This window comes from Archocentrus centrarchus, chromosome 17 (assembly GCF_007364275.1).
Source record: "Archocentrus centrarchus isolate MPI-CPG fArcCen1 chromosome 17, fArcCen1, whole genome shotgun sequence".
Lineage (NCBI taxonomy): Eukaryota > Metazoa > Chordata > Actinopteri > Cichliformes > Cichlidae > Archocentrus > Archocentrus centrarchus.
In genome coordinates, this window is record NC_044362.1 from 15,769,661 (window position 1) to 15,789,930 (window position 20,270).

General features: G+C 40.0%; 1 protein-coding gene across 3 annotated transcripts in view; it reads right to left on the reverse strand.

Moving 5' to 3' along the window:
* Positions 1-20,270, reverse strand: part of LOC115795397 (ephrin type-B receptor 1-B) — a 170,057-nt gene that overhangs the window by 13,682 nt on the left and 136,105 nt on the right. For 2 of the 3 annotated variants that reach the window (XM_030751285.1, XM_030751286.1), the window contains exons 7-12: positions 19,378-19,540; positions 16,820-16,928; positions 14,630-14,694; positions 10,046-10,234; positions 8,602-8,849; positions 7,149-7,364 (exon numbers count right to left, since the gene is read on the reverse strand). In XM_030751285.1, the coding sequence (XP_030607145.1) occupies positions 7,149-7,364; positions 8,602-8,849; positions 10,046-10,234; positions 14,630-14,694; positions 16,820-16,928; positions 19,378-19,540 (990 nt within the window). The remainder of the gene's footprint in view (positions 1-7,148; positions 7,365-8,601; positions 8,850-10,045; positions 10,235-14,629; positions 14,695-16,819; positions 16,929-19,377; positions 19,541-20,270) is intronic. The other variant, XM_030751287.1, reaches the window with a different exon arrangement.

Consider the following 20,270-nt stretch of genomic DNA (forward strand, 5'->3'; position numbering starts at 1 on the left):
CTAATATATAATCTATCTCAAACCCAAGACAGTAAATTTTCAACTTACATTAATGGATATTAATGGGTATCAAATTTTTTTTAGGGTTAACAAATATAAGATCGACATTTATTCCATTTATTTACAGTTCCATTTATTTGTATTTGGCAAATATTATTTTTAATCAGCTTGTTCATGTCACAAAATCCTTCAAGGTAATTGAAGGTAAACACCTGTAAATATATAAACATACCTAACAAAGTATGTGCTTTATTGTTCAATTCTTTGGCTTATTTTGAATCGACCTAATGCAGCTTCTTCAAACTGCTTAGGCAGTTTCCATCACAGCTTTACACCTACAGTGCTATACAGTAGCACCCATGTTAGTAACCCAAACATGGGATTTACCTCTGTGTAACTTCTTCAAGTTGTCTTTCTTTAATGCTATGCACGTAATAGAAAGTGTACTGTAATAGGCAGCATGGTAGCATAGTGGTTAACACTGCATTAGCACTGCCTCACAGCAAGAAGGGTTCGAATCCACCATCTGGCTGGGACCTTTCTGTGTGGAGTTTGCATGTTGTGTTTGCGTGGGTTTTCTCTGAGTATTTCCTCCCACAGTCTAAAGACATGCACTTAGTGGGTTGATTCTAAATTGCCCATAGGTGTGAATGTGAGTGTGAATTTTTGTATGTCTCTCTGTGTTAGCCCTGTGACAGACTGGTGACCTGTACAGGGTGTACCCTGCCTCTCGCCCTATGATGCTGGGATAGGCTCCAGCCCCCCTGCAACCCTGAAAAGAACAAGCAGAATAGAATGGATGGATGGATGGATGGATGGATGGATGGATGGATGGATGGATTGAAAAATTCTAATAGACTTTAAATGTTTTGTTAGAGAAAAATATCTACTTGCTATAGTTTAATTTTCCAATGTCTTTTGACTGTTTACTCCTTTAATTGTTAATGTTCCCCTGCATCACTAGCATTTTGCATTATGCTAAACTTACAGGCCTCAGCATATCTGGCATCTACTGACATGATCAAATTAGCCTGAGCAAGTATCTCATTTTGCCTGTGCTACTCGATGCTCATATTAGAAACTGACCTTTGTTCCATAAATCTTTTCGCAGGATGCAGAAAACAGACAATTACATCCTCAGATACACATGCAGTCTTATCAAATTGTACCAAAACCTGAACAAGCATGATACTTTCTTTTAATGCCACCAGGAAGATTTTTTTTTTTTTTTTTTTTGCTGTTGTTTTTGTTTAAGTCCCTTTAATGAGGACAATATAAAATGATTATAATGGTCAACATCACTACTTTGATTGAGGGTACAAAAACAAAAACAAACAAGGTACTGTGTTGGTTAAGTACCAAATTACATTTCCCTTTTGTGACTGCTTTTACAGCACACCAACAGAGAAGGTGTTGCTTTCACTGATTTAGTGAGCAAGATGCAAAATAGAAAATCTTGCTCAGATGCAAACACAGGCACAGATGGCTGAATCATTGTCCATCTTTTACTAACTTGACAGAAGATATAAATCATAGTGGAGTGCTCTGTATGCTCGCTCCCTCTTTGATGTGGAGACCTGGTATGGATCATGTTTCTAATTGTTTTTAAAACCAGCCTCCTCAACATTAACATGTTTTGTGGCTAAATTTGTCCTAAGACTGAGCAAATGCAGCTCTATCATCTGAAACAGCTTAATTAATGAAATACAAGAGAAGAAGAGATGAACAAACCAGCAGAATATAGCGGGAGGTTTAGGATTCTGTGACACATCATTGGCTCATTTCCCATTAGCAGTGCCTGTAGCTTTACAGATCACTCAGACAGGGAAGCGAGTTGCTCATTGCACTGGTAACGTAGAGGCAGAGAAACAGTGCAAAAAAAAAAAAAAAAATGAGTGAACCTGTCTTTGAAAGACAGATGAAACGGGAAATGTACAGTACTCTGCAATGTCTTGAGTCACCCCTAATTTCTTTGTTTTTCTTCCAAGGAACCAGACATGATTAGAATTTTTTAAAAAGTCATTTATGCATAAAAAGGCACCTAACACAAGGGACAAACTAGCATGTGTCTCCACATAACAGACAACTTACCAGCTTTAAATTTGATCTTTTGTTGTCACAAAAACACATAATGTCTTCCCATTTCTTTAGTTGAATCTATGATCAATGAAAAAGATAACACAGTTTGACAGGCATAAGATAGTACTTTTACACCAACAAGGTGATTCTCAAATGTTATTAGCTAAAAACTTTATATAACTCAGCATGGTGTGCTGTGTCCTTAAGAAAACTGAGGGAACTGGACAAGTGGAGGACAAAAAAGAAGTGTCAGGCATAAAGAAAAAAAAACTACAGCAGATGAACAGTATCTGAATGTCATGTCCTTAAGAAATAGGAAAAAAAATCCAGCACAAGACCCGACAGAGAACCTGAAAGATGCATCTGACCCTTCAGTTACTGTTCGCTGAAGCCTCATCAGAAATGGTCTCAGTGGAAGGGTGGTTGTCAGGAAGCCATTCTTAAGGGAAAAAAAGTCTGATGTATGCCAAATTACACAAGAACTGGACTGAAAATCATCACGTATTATAGACTGATGAATCCATATTTGAAATTTTTGGTTCAAAATGTCATCAATATGTATGGAGGAGGTTAGGAGAGAGGTACAACAGTGAGTGTCTATGGCCATCTGTAAAAAAAAAAAAAACATGGTGGAGGCTCTGTTATGATTTTTGTGTCTGCATTTCAGTCAGTGGTGTTGGGGATCTTGTCAAAATTGAACTGGAATTGGATGCAGAAAAGTACTGTGCCATACAATCTGAAAAGGGTCTGATTGACGGCTTCATTTTCAGCATGACAATGATGCCAAACACACTGTCAGTGCAGTAAAAGTACACCTGGATAGAAAATAGAAATTGGAACACTGTCACTCGTGGATTGGCCTCCCCAGAGCCTGGACCTCAAAATTATTGAAGCAGGGTGGGATCATCATGACAGAGAATGGAACAACAGGCAGCCAACATCCAAAGAAGAGCTTTGAATGTCCTTCAAGAAGCCTGGAGAACTATTCCTGAAGACTGCTTAGAGAAATTACAAGAAAGCTGCCTAAGAGAGTTCAGACTGTGTTGAAGAATAAAGGTGGTCATACCAAATGTTGACTTTCAAGCTTGTTAGACTTGTACAAGCTGTTTGCCTTATATACTGTATCTCCATTTATGTTTGCATGTTTCAATAAATCGCTGCACCTATTTTCCATTTTCCTGGCAAAATATAAAGAAATGATTTACTCAAAACTTTTTTACAGCAGTGTACGGCATACAGTGTGTGCTTGTCTCTGCTCTCCCCAGTATGTGCTTAAAGGATGGAGGTGGACTTGACAAGGTACAGTACAGCAAATAATCCAGAGAGAAAGGTGCTTACACATTTGATGCATGACACAAAAATCTAAAAGAAAAGTGCATTTGTTTACTTTTGGCCTGGCCAATATGGATATGTTCCCATTTTACTGTTTGTTTACTCTGTCCCATTACCCCTAGCGCATAAATATTTCACTAGAAGTTGAATAGACAAGCCAAAAAAAAAAAAAACACATGGGCCCGAGGCCAGCAAGAGTGGCAAAGGATGCAAATAGAATACAGACAAATGACAGAAACAACAGCGCTGTCCACATAGTGTGAGCACTGGAGTGGAGCTGAGAGAATGTCACTCAGGTCACAGGGATTTGACGGATGAGCTTTGTTACTGGCTCTGTGTGACCTCGCCTTTCAACCTCTCTCAGCTTCAATGACACAAGAACGCTTTCCGACGTGCGCGCACACACACACACACACACGCACACACACAGAGAGAGAGAGAGAGAGAGAGAGTGGGGAGACCCTTAGGGACACGTGTATATTTAAGAACAGAGCACAAACACACACCTCTAAACACATACTTGCCTGCCTAGGCCCAACATACAGTACACATTGTGTGACATGCAAGACAATGACAGCCTTCCCACATTGTCGACTGAGGCACAAGCAAAAAATTCCTGACCCATACCTGCCCTCCTAACTGCTGCCCTATGGGCATGAACTTTGAACAGAAAGGGTGACACTACTTGTCTCAGCTTTTATTGGTTTGACGTGCTACACTTGTGCACCGCATTACAAAAATATATCTGTGCGCACACGCTGCACATAGAGAAATGTATAAAATAATAAATATATAAATGATGCTTGGAATTACAGATGGGACTAGTGAATAAAGACAGCAATGCCTTGCTTGTTTGTTCTAAAAAATATGAGCTCCTTTACTAGGTAAGCAGAGTTACTCACATTGCATCATGATGTAAGGTGAGCCAGTTGGTTACTTTTTAAATCATGCAGTCAAGTATATAAAATCTGCAGTGAAACAAACACAGTAAAGTCATGGCTGCTATGAAACACACGATCTTTAGAGTCCTTAAATGAGTTAGCTTGCATCACCTTAGTAAGACCAGTGTGGCTAAGGTATTGTCCTGTGAGCCTAATTAATTATGACTTTGGTGAGCAGCCAACAGAGAGGGAGGACAGACTCCTTCTGTCTGAAACTCCACAACATTGCTCCAGACTGAACCCACATCCAGGGTTAACACAATTACCAGCATGTCCTCCCAACCATACATCCAGCATCACACCACAGGCACTGTAATTGGTGTGCTTAGAATTGCAGGCAAAAATTAGAAAAGCAGCAGAGGGAAAGAGGTGATTAATTTCCTAGAGGAGGAGGTTGGTGCCGATGTAAATCACAGCCTGTCAGTGCAATTTAATTTACGAATTTCCTTCAGCCTTGTCTGCAATGCCAGCCTTGCTCACTGATTGTTTAGCATCAGGTCATAGCCAAAGAGGTCATGGAGTGAAGGGCATGAGCCATGCATTCCTTAATTACAACGTGGGACCCTGTGGAACCTATGCATTTATTAAGGACACCGAGTCCCCTTTGCTTGTTGCATGTACGTATGGATGCCCCCTTTGAACACATGGTAGTGAATCAGGAGGACATGAAAGTGTGGCATCATCAGCTAGGCTTTTGAAGTGCCTGCAATCTGATGGGATTTTAGTTTTTATTTAATAACTTACCTGGCATATAAACAGAATAAAACTCCCAGAGATGTGGATACAACTGCTCTCTTGATTTGAAAACAAAAATTAGTTATCTTAAAAATGAAGATTTCATCTGGATCCTTAAGATAATAAAGGATGACTCAGTATGAAAGTGAAGCACAGCCAAAGCTTTGATATGCTTGTTTTAAACTCTCTATCAGTTAAAAACACACCAGCAAAAAAAGCCCAAGTGTGTTACCATCACAACATCTCCCCAGGTTTAGACTTCAAAACTCACCTTGCTCTGTACTTTCCAGATAATGCCCTGAAGGAGAGTTTGCAATAAACAACATCAAAATACCAACCACGATCTATAATCCAGTCCCCATCTTTTACACACAGTTTATTAGTAAAGCTCAGTGGCGCAGACAACAGAGGTGCTGCTCTTCTTTGTTGCTAAATAATACCTATTCAGCAAGGGTCAAGCATACAAAGCAGGTTACTCCTGGGGAGCAATTAGCTTGCAGTCACACCAATGTGTGGTCACATCTCCTTTCACTCATATCTCCTACAGTATGTCAATCTTATTGCTCACAAATCAGCAACCATGTCCAGCCAATCAATGGCTTCCCTTGGGCTTGCTTTGTATGATTCGCCTGTTTATGGATATAACATAAAACGATAATTTGGCATGACTCAGGCAAGAAAGGAGACAAGAAAATGAACAGGGCATTGTGTGTTGTCTAGTATTGTTTTGTTTTTTCACCTATATTTAGATGAATACAGATTATTTTGAGAGCTCTCCTTTCATACCTCCACTGACTCACAGGCTATTTGACTTCATGCTTTTGATCTTAAGTTTTGCATGTGTTGAAATACCTATGAACCTGATCCTAAAAATATGCCCCTTTTGATAGTGTAATATATTCAAATTGCATTCATATTTATTCATAATGTATACCCCTCTACCACAAAGCCCTATATTCAGATTGTATACAATGAATCATTTTTGGCAAGAAGCCCCAAGGTGGTGTTATGAAACAAGTAAAAATCCCTGTTCATAGGTAACACACTTAAAATGGGCTGTGCAGAGCCACTTGGGGCTGTCGATTCAAAATAGGAAGCAGGTAAAACACAGGACATGGCTCAGTGAAATGCAAAATAAAAAAATGTTTGGGTAGTGTAAATGTATTTCTACTGTAATATATATATATATATATATATATATATATATATATATATATATATATATATATATATATATATATATATATATATATATATATATATATATATATAAAGTACAATACGCACGTTAATGAGTTAATGAGGTAATCCTGGAAATGTGTACATCAGCCCAAGCAAACACAGAAATGCACGCGCATGCCTGTGCATGTCCACAACATGGCTTATATGCTCCTACACACACGCTCAACTAGATCCCAGCACACAACCTAAGGCATGTCGGGAGTCCTAATGACCTGCGCCGTGTGTTTGCAAGGGTGTAAAAGTGTGTTATGAATTAGAAAGAGGAGAGGCAGAAGATGAACTAACGATGGCTGCTAATAATTACAGATCTGTAGCGTGGAGGAGTTAATGAGGAGCCAAAGCCTCCCATGATGCCCAAGTAATAATGAATGAGGAGTGAGAGAGTAGACAGAGGGAGAGAGAGAAGGGTGGGAGATGTCAGTTTGAGAGGCTGCAATGCCCTTTGGTTTCTCTGCACTCTGGGCATGCCAACGAGAGAACCTTCCCAGAGGAGGCTTGTCTCCACACTAATGAAGATGTGACAGACCTCCGGTCCGTGACTTGCAGGGTATAGGAAAGAGTGGAAGGAGGATGAGGAAGCAAAGAGTGACAGCTTGTATAAAATGAAAGGCGCTGAAAAGGTGAAAGGTTTGCAAGACCTTCAAAAAGAGTGAGACGTTGTCAGCAGCAAAACTTATTAGACTGATAGGTGGTGTTTTTCATCTGGTTTATATGTCAGTAAAAGATGTTTGGGAACTTTAAATTATATTTAGATAACCGCTACATGAATAAGAGCTTGCCCATGGCACTGAACCTAAATAAAACACGGTGATTACTCACTAGAGAGCTGGTGTAGCTGGGATCAGATGTGTCATCCTGTAGGTAGCGTGACAGACCGAAGTCTGACACTTTACACACCAAGTTGCTGTTGACAAGAATGTTTCGTGCAGCCAGGTCACGGTGGACGTAGTTCATTTCCGAGAGATATTTCATTCCTGCAGAGATCCCACGCATCATTCCCACCAACTGGATCACTGTGAACTGACCGTCATTTTGCTGGAGGACAGAGAGGAAAACAAATTTTATGACATGCCATGATATGCCACGCTGTAAATGAGCACAGCTGGAGGTCACGGATTTCAGCAAAGGCTAACACAACCACTTTTAATAGGGAAAAAATAATTATGCTGTTCTTTTTTTTTTTTTTTTTTTTAACTGAATCATTAACGCATGTTGACTTAAATTCATCACTCCACTTCCTTATTCAGTAAGTACTGCAATCAAATTCAGTTTGAGTCAAGGCTGCTCAGTTGGATCCTCTTCTTCTTCTTCTTAGGAATTAGGTAAGCCTTGCAGCAGATCATTATGGCAGTAGGATACATGCACACGGCTGATAACAAGAGGAGTCATGTTGTTTTAGCTACATACACACATTTGAAGCAGATGATTACGTTCCCTTATTTTGAGTTACTTGAGTTTATTTGCTCTTGTCCATGCTTTGTTTTAAATTGCTTGTTGGTTACAGTTTGTCATTACAAAATCAACATACTGAGTTCTTGTCTTGCCTTTCTAATCCTTTTAATGTCCAAAGGAAAAGTATACTTGTATTAGATAAGCAAATAGAATTCCTGAAGCCAATCTTATTCAGTGTAGGTGTTAGGGCACTGTTCCGTTCAGGCATGCAGGCATCCATCTCTTTAAACTCCAAGAATGGTGCCCCTACCCCTGTGTGAATGCTCTGAAGAGTAAGCTTTGAACCCCAGTAACACAGTAACAAATAAGAGGGTAAGAGAGATCGATGGAAACACAAGTCGGATGTGGCGGTTAGCAAAGCCAACTTCAAAGAACCCATTTAAACCCACCCTAGATCAAAGTGGAATAGAACACCAATCCATGAGATTGAAGCAGGAAAAAAGAGAGCTGAATATTGATTAAGCTGTATGTCCGCTCAATCCTGAGTATAAAAGCAAGAGTGAAGAGTCCATTAATAGCTCCAGGCATTAAATTAAAGGCTGATAAGGCTAGCCAGTGTGGAAATTTTCAAATTAAGAATGACTGAAATCAAGTTCATTGTCATGAAACATATTCTCTGTTGGCAATGGATAGATTAAGAAGGCTCATTCCAATTTGTATTAGGAGGGATTCTTAGCATGAACTCCTTTAGTGGGATTGCTTTACAATTTACTTCCAATTAGCTTCTCAGTCTCAAATTGCTGAGTTTCCATTTAACTCCCACATACGGCTGTTTGCAACTTTGTGTACAGTTTAAAAAAAAAAAAAAAAAATCACTCACCCTGAGGAATGAGTCAAGGGCACCATTCTCCATAAACTCAGTAACAATCATAACTGGACGGCTCTTTGTGACTACACCCTCAAGACGGATAATGTTCGGATGGTCAAACTGGCCCATGATTGATGCCTCAGACAGGAAGTCCCGTCTCTGCTTCTCCACATAGCCAGCCTTCAAGGTCTTGATGGCTACATAGATCTCCCTCTTACCAGGTAGCTTCAAACGGCCCTTGTAGACTTCCCCAAATTCACCTAGTAGAGAGATGAACAGGAGTTTCCTCATTTCCTTCTGTTAGCAGAAAACAACTTCCAACAAAAGTAGAAATTAATCAGATTTCCCACATCTGTTTTCAGAGCTACCTAAGTGCTTTTATAGATCTTGTTTTTATCTTCCTATAATATATCAGTCATACTGAGTGTTGTCCAAGGCTCCTCTAGAGTTGATATTTTTTAACAGTGTGGCTCCTCTGACACACAGCATAGGCCGGCAAGTGTCTTTGTATTCCCCTATCAAAGAATGACAGGCAAGCACTATCTGGCAAATATCTGGAACCCATGTGATTAATTATCACCACCTTGGTGTCCTGGAGAGACAACACACAGTGAAATCAACAAAAACGAAAACCTTTAATTAGCTGATCCCACTGCATCCTTATCCCTCTCGTATCTCTGTCACTTCCTCACACCTAGCTTGCTGAGTAGGCCAGTGTTCAAAAGCTATTCCAGGCACAGTCACATTACCAGGGGTATTTTAGCCTCCGTATGAAACAGCAAGTGTGATGTCAGTGTGCCCTCATGGCTGTAAAAAAAAGATGTGTCCAATCTCAAAGAAAAGGATAAGTACAAGACACTTGCAGACAGATGCACTAAGCTGAAGCTAATTTAGCCTCAATTTGTTAAAAATTTACTTGAAAGCAATCAGGACATGTTTGTCATTTTAATAGATATTTTAACAATACATAAGAGATCATTCTCAAGCAAAGACAAAAAGCAAGAATGCAAGGAAAGAAAACAAAATGTCTGCATTTTTACTGCATTTCACATGTAAAGTAAATGAAAACAAATGATGCAAAAGCAGAACATGATCAAAGCCAACATTAATAGGATCTAAAAAACAGGGAGGCCCAAAGAAAAGGCTGAAAGGGTTGAGTTATTTCTAATGACATTAGGTCCCTGGGTAGGTGGCCTATATACTGCTAGTGCATTTGACATAGACACTTGACATGTTCCCATCTGAAGTGTCTGCCAAAAAGGTTGTGCTTTATGACCTTGAACAGATTCAGGTTTTCATATAACATACAGCATGCAGCAATCCACATTTATCTCGAACACACACACACACACACACACACACACACACACACACACACGCACACACACACACACACACACACACACACACACCAAAAATACAGGAGCATCCGTGCACAAACAAACATTTGCCATACCTGCACCAATGACCTCCTCTATTTTGACGGTGGAAACATCTATCTCCTTGGCAAATTCTCGCACAGCTTCGTTTGGGTCCTCGTAGGTGAAGGGGTCGATGTAGATCTTCATCCCCGGGGAGCCTGAGAAGTGGGTCGGGCAGCCCAGTGGGGAGGGGCAGTTAGACATGTCGGCTCGCAATGAGAGTTCTAGAACAACCAGAGTGCTCAATGAGCTTTCCAGAAGATGAAACTATTTTTTTTAGATAATGTCTTAAGTTAATGGTCGGCAAATTCAAATACCCTCAATTTTTAGCTTTAGTATTACTTTCACTCACTATAAACTTTTGATAGTGGCAAATGATGATACCTCCATTTGCTTTATTATCCCCTTTAGAGAGAGGCCAAAACACTGCGATGTGTAAATTAAAATGAATATGTACTGAACACATCAAAGAGTGTAGGTGGAGAATTAAAGGCTCAAAAACATGTAGAGGCAGACAACAAAATGGTGGTGATTCAATGCTTGCGAGGGGAAAAGAGCTAGAGAAAGCGAGAACGAGACAACGAGAGGGAGGGAGATTAAGGGATAAAGGAACAGATGAGGGAATATAGAAAGAGAAAATGTAGACATTTTTTTACCCCTTTATCCCTTACCCTAGCAGTATCTGCTCTTTGATAGTGGTAGAACCAATTTTCCTGCAATCTTTCCCTATAGGAGCTCATAAAGAGATAAAACCACTGTGCTATCAACTACCTCTTTATGCCATTCTACAGTGGGTGAGACCAGTTCACAGACCGGTGATGTCTGTGATGTCTGTGCTGACAGGCTAGGTAAAACACTTGTAAACAAATTCAATATGCTTCCACAGCAAGCAAGTCGACTTCAAATCGTCATTTTTGCAGCTATACCCAAGGGCAGCCTTCTTTTTCAGAGCTGTTTAGGCAAAATCTTTGCAGCCATGATTGGAATAAACCCATCTCCATCAAGTCAATTTGTGCCTCGTCCTTTGCATAAGCTACAGAGAAGGAGGGAGGAGTCTCAAGAGACAAAAGGAGAATAGGGTCTAGTCCTGGGATCAAGGTGCCTCACCTTGCTCTTGACGAGAAGCTGATTCTAGTTACCACACTAATTGCTTTGAACCCTGCCTGTGTGAGTGTAATTGCTCATTAGAGATTCCATACAGACTGGATTCAAGTTAATCCATCAGAGGGTTTACAGCTTTGCATTCCATAAAGTCATTCGATTTACAAATGTCGCCAAGCTGCTCACTTAGCGGCACCACTGGGCAGGACTCAAAATCTCAGTGGGGAGCATACAACTACAAGCTTATGGGAACACACACACACACACACATTCAAAATCCCAAGCTCTTGTGCACATACCTCCAAATAAATGTACAGCCATTACTATCTAATTCACAGTCCACAGCCCATTTTCATGTATAATTTAAAATGCAAACAGTTTATCGTCCTCCCTGTGGCACAGCCCTGGTTAACTGGACTCATCTTTTTATGGCCACTGGATAAAAAATAGATTCCTCCTTTAATATTTCATAGGCTCTTCATCTGAGTGTATGAAGCAAATGTATCCAGAAGTCATTTCTATTTTAAACCAACGTATAAAACAACAACTCTGTCAGGAAAGAATGCAAGGCTGCAACAGTGGCTCACGGACATGTGCATACCATAAGAGATATAAAGCTTAGAATAATATAATAAATTAGAACAAAGTTTATGACATAATTGTTCAAATGGTTGAGTGTACTTAGACAAATTTCCACTCCGGTGGACAATAAAGTTGATTCTATTCATTTCTATTAGCTGGCAGGCATTATAAGTTACAGTGTACTGCAATGCACTTAACCATGTTATTTTCACCAATGTCCGAAATTTAGCCTGCTATTAGTCTGCCCTGGTCGATTACGTAATGGTCCTAATGTATCCACAAATCAACTGCAGCGCAGTAATGCTTACATTAATCTATTACTGGCAGTGGCTGCAATCAGATTACTGGTTTTACTACAAACACTTTATATATTGCCTAAAGACAAACAAAAATATCTGCGAATGAAATAGCAGTTCCATAAATGCTCATCTTTTTAAGTTAAAAGGGAATGTTACATACATTAGCCTGTCACCAAGGAAACATAATTTCTTCTAATTCCCTTTGCCCGCCAATATTTGCGATTTCAGTATATAGCATTTAAATACTTTATGTGATTTATGTGCAGGACAATATATCCCTAGAGTGTATTATGTAGGTCTAAGATGCACACTAATCTATTCTGTGGCTCTAAATATAATGAGCTGCATTTCCCTCCTAAATATGAACTAATTATCCATTGTTTGATGTCAGAAAATTATTTGTCAAGCACACACGGTGGCTTATTAGTATGGAAATCACATAAGGGACTGGAATATTGTAAAGTCCACAAAAAAAAAGAGAGTGAAATGCTTGTGGGGATTTTTCAGGCATGCTGTGCGCCTTTCGCAACTCTTTTTTTTTTTTTTTTTGAAAAGTTTGAAAAGTGATGAAAGGTTTTATTTAATATATTAACATATTTAGAATGAAGGGTGTTCAGAATTTACATGAATAAACAAAATATGCAATGGCAAGGAAAAAAAAAAAAGAAGCTTAAGCATAAGCATATTGTGTATCCACCCATAACTAGTTTCCATTCTCATTTTCATCGAGTGTGAGCACCAGATGCTGAAGCACAAATAACATCTGCAGCTACAGGGCAACAAGTATGGGCTGAACATCACTGATTTAGAATTTGTTGGTAGTTATACGGAAACATGAGGGCACAACACAGACACGTAGCACTTAGAGATATCTTTTAACTTTTTTTAGACAGGATTCTGGTGTGAGTAAAAGGCTAAGAGGAAACGTTTCACTGAGAAAAACTGAAAATGCTTAGTGCTCGGAGGCAAGTGGAATGCAGTGGAGTAATGAAGTACTCTTATTCCTTCCCTTTTTTACAGTACATGCTTTATTATGTTATAGATTTAATTAGGAGATAAAACTATAAAATTCTAACCATTATTCTATACTCAGGAACTCACAGTAACACAGAGAAGACGTGTTTTTAAATATCTGTGCAAGAGTAGTACATGAAGTCCTACAATCACAGTTAACGTCAAGACAGACCGTGACGTCACAGATGATAAAACTGTGGCTAGGCGTACATTGAGGCAAACATGAGCCCATTTCTAAAGCTGAGTGCTCCAAGGAACACAGTGGCCTTAATAATCATGAAATTGAATAATTTTGGAACCAGCAAGACTATTCTAAGAAATGTCTGGTGCCTTAGAGGTCTTCAGCAGAGAGGAAACCTGTGAAACCTGTTGTAGGATGATCCGCTCAGTAGAAGCATTGCTGAATAAAATTTCAAACAGTGCATATAGTCACGATACATTACAATAACCCAAGGATCTGATGGAGGTGATTGCTTTAAGCCACAGCAGCAGCACTTGGTGTGTGTTCATGTGTATATCAATCTGTTTGTTATGACATCACAGCCAGGAGCTGGTACAATGTTAAAGGTCTGATTTTTAGAAACGTGACCATCAAGCTGCACCACTGAATTTACAGCATTAGCAGCATCTGTCTTGAGGTGGGCTGGAAATGAGGTGATATTATGAGACGTGTGTGGCAACATCTGGGAGAGCTGACAGCTGTGTGAAAGCTGGCAAACACATTTTTTTTGGAGGATCACCCAAAACAATTGGTGGAGTTGGTCTATTTTATTGCTACGCTGAATGCTGCAATTACAAAACTGCTAGTCAAATCTCGACAGAAAAGAAACAACCAAAAAAACAACAACAACAAAACAATGCATTATTTGGTGGGGGAAAGACTTTTTGTGTATTGGCATTGTGAAGGTTTCCTTTTTAGTGTTTTATTTCATATCCACCTTAGATTGTTTATCTGATAATTAAGGCTGCAACCAGCTCTAAACTTGTACTTTCATGACTTATGTTAATTACACTGCATCCCTGTATGTTACAAAACTGACTCCTCTGTCCAGAGCGGTTTTAATAAGCCCCAAGCTACCATTGCTGTAGCTTTGACACAAAGTAACTGTGTTGAAGCCATTTGCTGTGTCAAGCTCAACAAAATTCAATCCCCTCGAGTAAACCCCTTCTCAGACTGCTAGGTTGGGAGTACATGGGGCTTTCTTTGACGCACCAATTTACACACATTTCTTTTGTGCATGTGTAAGTGTTTGTCAGAGGTTATATGTGTGTCCCTCCAAGCTACTTCCCCTGATCAGTCAGTGCCCAGGGAGTGCTTAAAACATAGCTCAGTCATGGCTACCACGCAGCCCTAAGAGATGTCTGTTAATGTCACTGAAAGTAGGGAAAATGTCACTGCAAAATAATTTTTCCTTATTTTCCCTAAGACCATATATCTAATGGATTATAATTTTTTTTAAATGCACAGCTTACGTCATTAGTGATATACCAACAGGACAGGACTGAACAAAGACAGACAGACAGACAGACAGATAGACAGATAGATAAACAAAACATACAATATAGAAACAATATAGAATCAAAACCTAACCAGAGGAGCTGTAAGTAATAGGGTGGACTCACCTCTTCCTGTGCTGTAATGTTGCAGCTTGTCACTGTACACTGCCTCCTTGGAGTATGCTCTTTTCCTATAAGGGTGCAATGAGTATTGAGAAAAGGAAAGACAGAAAGAGACAGATAGAGAGGAGGAGGGGTGAAAAAATGAAAGAAATAAACATGATCTTATTACTGTTGGTGTTTTTGTGTATGGGCTGAAAATGACGTGGCTGAAATTGAATCAACAGCAAAGGGTTAGAAATGGCAAATGAAGTTTATGAAAATGAGCTGATTTTTAATTAGACCTTGATAGGATCTCACTCCTTTTCATCTGTCTCCTCTGCCTCAGCATCAAAAGAGCCGGGCCCATTTGATGAACACTTTACTTGCTCAAACTTGCACACAGCACTGCAGAAAATTTGACTTTCATATATCTAAAGTGGAGCAAGACGTCAATGTGACAATGTGACAAACTGCTGCAAAACGAAATTGGCTTAACAGGGCAAAGTAGGAGATGTTAAGTTCTCTAAGGAATTGAGTATTCCATTTCAAATGACAATTTTGCTTTCCCATTCCATCAAATTTGTGTGTGCCTTTACTATTCAGTATGCCTGTCATCAGATCTATTGATAGTCATGTTGCGCTAATAAATGGTCTATGCCTACATGTAGTAAGCGCACACATTACACTATAAGTTCCAAAGCATAACCGTAATATGACAGTACTACAGTTATACCTCAGAAACATTTTGTAAAAAAAATTTGTAAAAAAATGTAAAGAAATATTGGTAATTTTAGGGATCTTCCAGCTATATACTATGCTGCCAAATTTATTTGTTCGTCTGCATTCACACGTATATGAATTTGAGTGACATCCCATTCTTAATCCATAGGGTTTAATATGATGTTGGCCCACCCTTTGCAGCTATAACAGCTTGAACTTTTCTGGGAAGGCTTTCCACAAGGTTTAGGAGTGTGTTTATGGGAATTTTGGACCATTCTTCCAGAAGTGCATTTGTGAGGTCAGACACTGATGTCTGGCTCAGTCTCCACTCTAATTCATCTCAAAGGTGTTCTATTGAGTTGAGTTTAGGACTCTGTGCAGGCCAATCAAGTTCTTGCACACCAAACTCCCTCATCCATGTCTTTATGGACCTTACTTTGTGCAGTGAGCATAAGTTGGGAGCATAAAATTGTCCAAAATTTCTTGGTATGCTGAAGCTTTAAGAGTTCCTTTCACTGGAACTAAGGGGTTGAGCCCAACTCCTGAAAAACAACCCCACACCATAATCCCCCCTCCACCAAACTTTACACCTGGCACAATGCTGTCAGACAAGTACCGTTCTCCTGGCAACCATCAAACCCAGACTCGTCCATCTGATTGCCAGTCAGAGAAACATAATTTGTCACTTCAGAGAACACGTCTAAACTGCTCTAGAATTGAGTGGTGGCGTGTTTTACACCACTGCATCCGACACATTGCATTACGCTTGGTGATGTAAGGTTTGGGTACAGCTGCTCAGCCATGGAAACCCATTCCACGAAGCTCTCTACACACTGTTCTTGAGCTAATCTGAAGGCCACATGAAGTTTGGAGGTCTGTAGCGATTGACTCTGCAGAAAGTTGGTGACCTCTGTGCACAATGTGCCTCAGCATCCGCTGACCCTGCTCTGTGATTATACAGTATCACGCTGGAATTCACTGAGCTCCTGAGAGCAACACATTCTTTCACAAATGTTTGTAGAAGCAGTCTGCATGGCTAGGTGCTTGGTTTTATACACCTGTGGCCAAGGAAGTGATTGGAACACCTGAATTCAATGATTTGGATGGATGAATTAATACTTTTGGCAATATAGTGTATTACTATTGAATTTTATTTTGGCCCAATTAATTGAGCAAATGACACATAGCACATATCCTGAACGATTGTTAAAAAAAAAAGTTACAGTCTGGTGGAATTTTACCTGCAATGTGGTCATCTATTGTATATTTTAGTAATTATTAGCAACAATGAGAACTAGGCTATTGTATGGTTTCCACCCTGTATATTTTATAAAGTTCCAACTTCCTTCTTGAAAAAAAAAAAAGGCAGCCTGACAAGAAGCCAGATCATCATTATTTTTGTTGGGGACAAATGTACAGTATGAATGAAGTTACATATTTTTCAACAGCTTCTTCATGTATTACAAGAGACAAGATAAAGGAAAATCTGGTTACCTGCTGCAAACAATGGAGATAGCAATAAGGGAAACAATAAAGACCACTCCTGCTGCTGCTGACCCCGCAATCAGAGGAAGCTGTTCCCTCAGCTCAGACTTGAAGTCATCTGGATAACACAGAGAGATGATAGACAAGCACTGAGAAAGGCTTAGGTAAGGCACGGGCAGCACGTCTGTGTTTGTGTTGTGATGTGTATGTATACATGTGTTTTGGCAGGAGAAGAAATGGGAGAGCAGAATGGCTAGCCTGAGTTTAGCGATGGATAAAGGAAACAGAGATCTCTCTGCTGAGTTGTGCTGACTGAAATCCTGTGAGTATTTGCAAGACTGACAGACAGGTGGTGTCTGATAAATCAGAAGAGAGACAGAGAGCGAGAGAAAATCAGAAAGCTGGTTGTGAGAAGGAGCGAGGAGGGCAGCTCGCCTTCTCTGTTGCTATAGCTGTCTGAAAGGAGCGGACAAGAAAATGCACCTAGAAATGTTGTTTCTATGGTGTTGAAAGGAAGTCATCCACTGCCAATCACACACATATAGCCCAAACATGTCTTTCGTTAGCCAGGGTTGACTGTGGTAGTTCAGGGGACAGAATAAATGCCTGCTTAAAAATACCACACAGCAGAATCTTTAGTTATCTGTTTGTGAGCATGTCTTTCCATGACTTTGGCACCAGCAGACACTGTAGTTAAAGCAATGCATGATTTAGCATGCTGCAGGCAAATCAGCAGCTTCTAAATCCAATCCCCCGTGTAGAATGGGCCCATTGGATTAAAGTGATAAAGGGAGAACTAATGCATCTTCGAAGCAGTGCGAAAGCCGCGGAATATGTGGAAACTCGATGTGGCAGGAATTGCTCACTCTTTCAACTTGCACATTTATCAAGTACATTTCAAGCAAAGAGTGTGAATGCTGTTCCAGCTACTCAAGCTTTCAGGGCAGTCTTCCTGTTCTCTTTCAGTGCATATTAGATGTGAGAGGTCCAGATAAATCCCCGCTTCACCCATATGAGAATGTTGACCTTTCTTGACGGCCAAAAAATCAGAGTCACCTCTTCCAGCAGTAAAGAGGATCCCATTACAATCAGTTAGCTCTTGAGGCCTCAGCCAATTAGAGAACTGGAGAACTGTGGTGTCAATCAAATAACCGATACCCCAATCACCTTTTTTTTCATTTCACTTCCCAATCAGTTTTACATTGTATTCCAGTGTTTGTTTGATTGTGTGTTTGAATTTCCAGTGGTGGCAAAAAGGACACCTTGTTGAGGTGAATTAAAACGTGCTCATCGGAAGACAAAGGAGATTATATGTTTCGGGAAAATGACGAGGAGTGTCTCCATTGTCTTCATGGGGCAATGAAGCAGCTTAACAGGGGGAGAAAAGACTGATAGAGGCGCAGGCAGAGGAGATGTGGGCGTTGTTGCCGGCAGTCCTCTGGTGTTTGCTGCTCGGCTTGACGAAAGCCGTGCTGTGGCAGCCAGCCAACAGATGAACCGTAAGCTGTGTTGTTGTGTGTGAGCATCAAGTATGTGCGTGTTTGTACTCTTTTTTCACTAGTATGGTTTCATACGCATATGTGTTTGAAGGAACGTTAATGTGTAACTATTGGGGAGAGGAAATGGGGCAGTGACTGTGCCACACTTGCTCTGCACAGGTAAATAGCCACAATTATCAATAGTCTTAATGATCATTATCATCCTTCCCATCGACCCCTCCTTCAAGATCATTGCCACCTCATTCCTTGTAATCTTTGTTTTTTTAGCAGTGATACAGTGTGGAAATGTCACTTCTGTCTTTAATATATTATGAACTATGTACAAATAACCTCTGTAGGTTAGCCATCAAGTAAAACACGAAGAAACTGGAAATCTTATACAGAACATTAAAACTTAAAAGGCTCTATTTTTACACGACTTTTTTGTTTTGTTTATTACTTTTGTTGTTTTAAGCATATGAACATCCTGCAGAACACATCTCAGCTGCTGTTCTTTGCAACATTTGTTCTGCCTGGCAGTGCTATGAAGAGGTGATACGCGTCGCCTCTTTGCAAGCACACCTTCTTGCACATACACAAATGAACACAGCTCGACAGCCTTGCCAGTTTACCAGGTGTTACCGCCCTTCTTCAGAGCCTCCTCTCTCCAACAACCCCCTGCCATGCATGGCAGAAAATTTAGCTCATCAACTACTAATCACAGCTATGCATTCTGGGACAACTCTCCAGCAACAGAAGGGCTGGGTGAAAAACCAATTAGCTAAGCATTTTGGATCAAGCAGTTAGTTGCACAAACAAAAGACACTCAGCGTTCTACGTATTTGAAGCACCCACACACACTCAAACCTGACTGTGAAGGAAATTAATTTAGCTGTAAAAATAGAAGCCCAATCAAACATTATGGCTCTCCTCTATCTCACTTACTAATAATAATGCAACAACAAACACAAAGACACAAGAATGCGAAAAAAAGAGCTATTGTGCATGAAAAGAAAGAAATGAGACAGAGAAGGATAGAAGCGAGAGGGAAAGAGAGCTGTTTTTTTTTCCTGGCTCTGCAATCCTTACCATCTGTGAGGGTTTGGAAGCACATCTTGCTGCTGTATTTGCCAAAGCCAGCCACAGTCCGTGCCCGCACCTGTACCACATAGACTGTACCCGGCCTGAGGCCCTCCACACACGCTGTGTTAGTTTGGCTCCGAAGAATAGTGGAGTTAATCTCTGCATGGTCCTGAAAGGAGCAATGATCACAGGAAACAGGTTAGAGAAAACTTAATTAGAAGATGTCAACAGAAAAATATTAAATAACACAATTCAGAATACTCGTGGAAAGGGAAAAAAAAAAAAGTGCTGCTAGCATAAGTTTGACTTAAGCTACCAGCAACAAACATTTGTTCAAAGCACATGTCAGTAAAACAACAAACAAGCCGCGATAATGGAATCAAATATTCTGGAGAAAGCGTACTGAATTTAGAGGAAATTTTAAGCTTCATATTACAGGAAACCCACAACGCTTCCGATAAACATCAGTGACAGAGAAAGAATGGAAGCTGATAGTAGAGAAGAGTAGATAAAAACAACAAAGACAGGACTGAACAGGTAAAAGTGCTCCGTGAGCCTTTGGTGTAAATGCCGTTTTAAACAGAGAGTGGTAATATGTTTGTACTCCAGTTTTCTGAAAGGCATCAACCAGTTTGAACTTCACAGCAGAAAGCATACACTGTCCAAAATACACTGAGTAAAACACAAACACATTTAGACAGTAACACACATACACAATACAGTAATTAAAGTCAATCATTTCATGCAGTTTACAAAGAGAAATAGCTACGTCAGAACATTAAAAAAAAGCAGCACCGTGCGTTCGTCTCTTTAGATGTGCTTTATGAGGTAATTTAATTACTGCAATTAGTTTGATCCTCAGGTTCTGTTGTTTGAAGTAGCGTGCTTTTTTTCTTTTT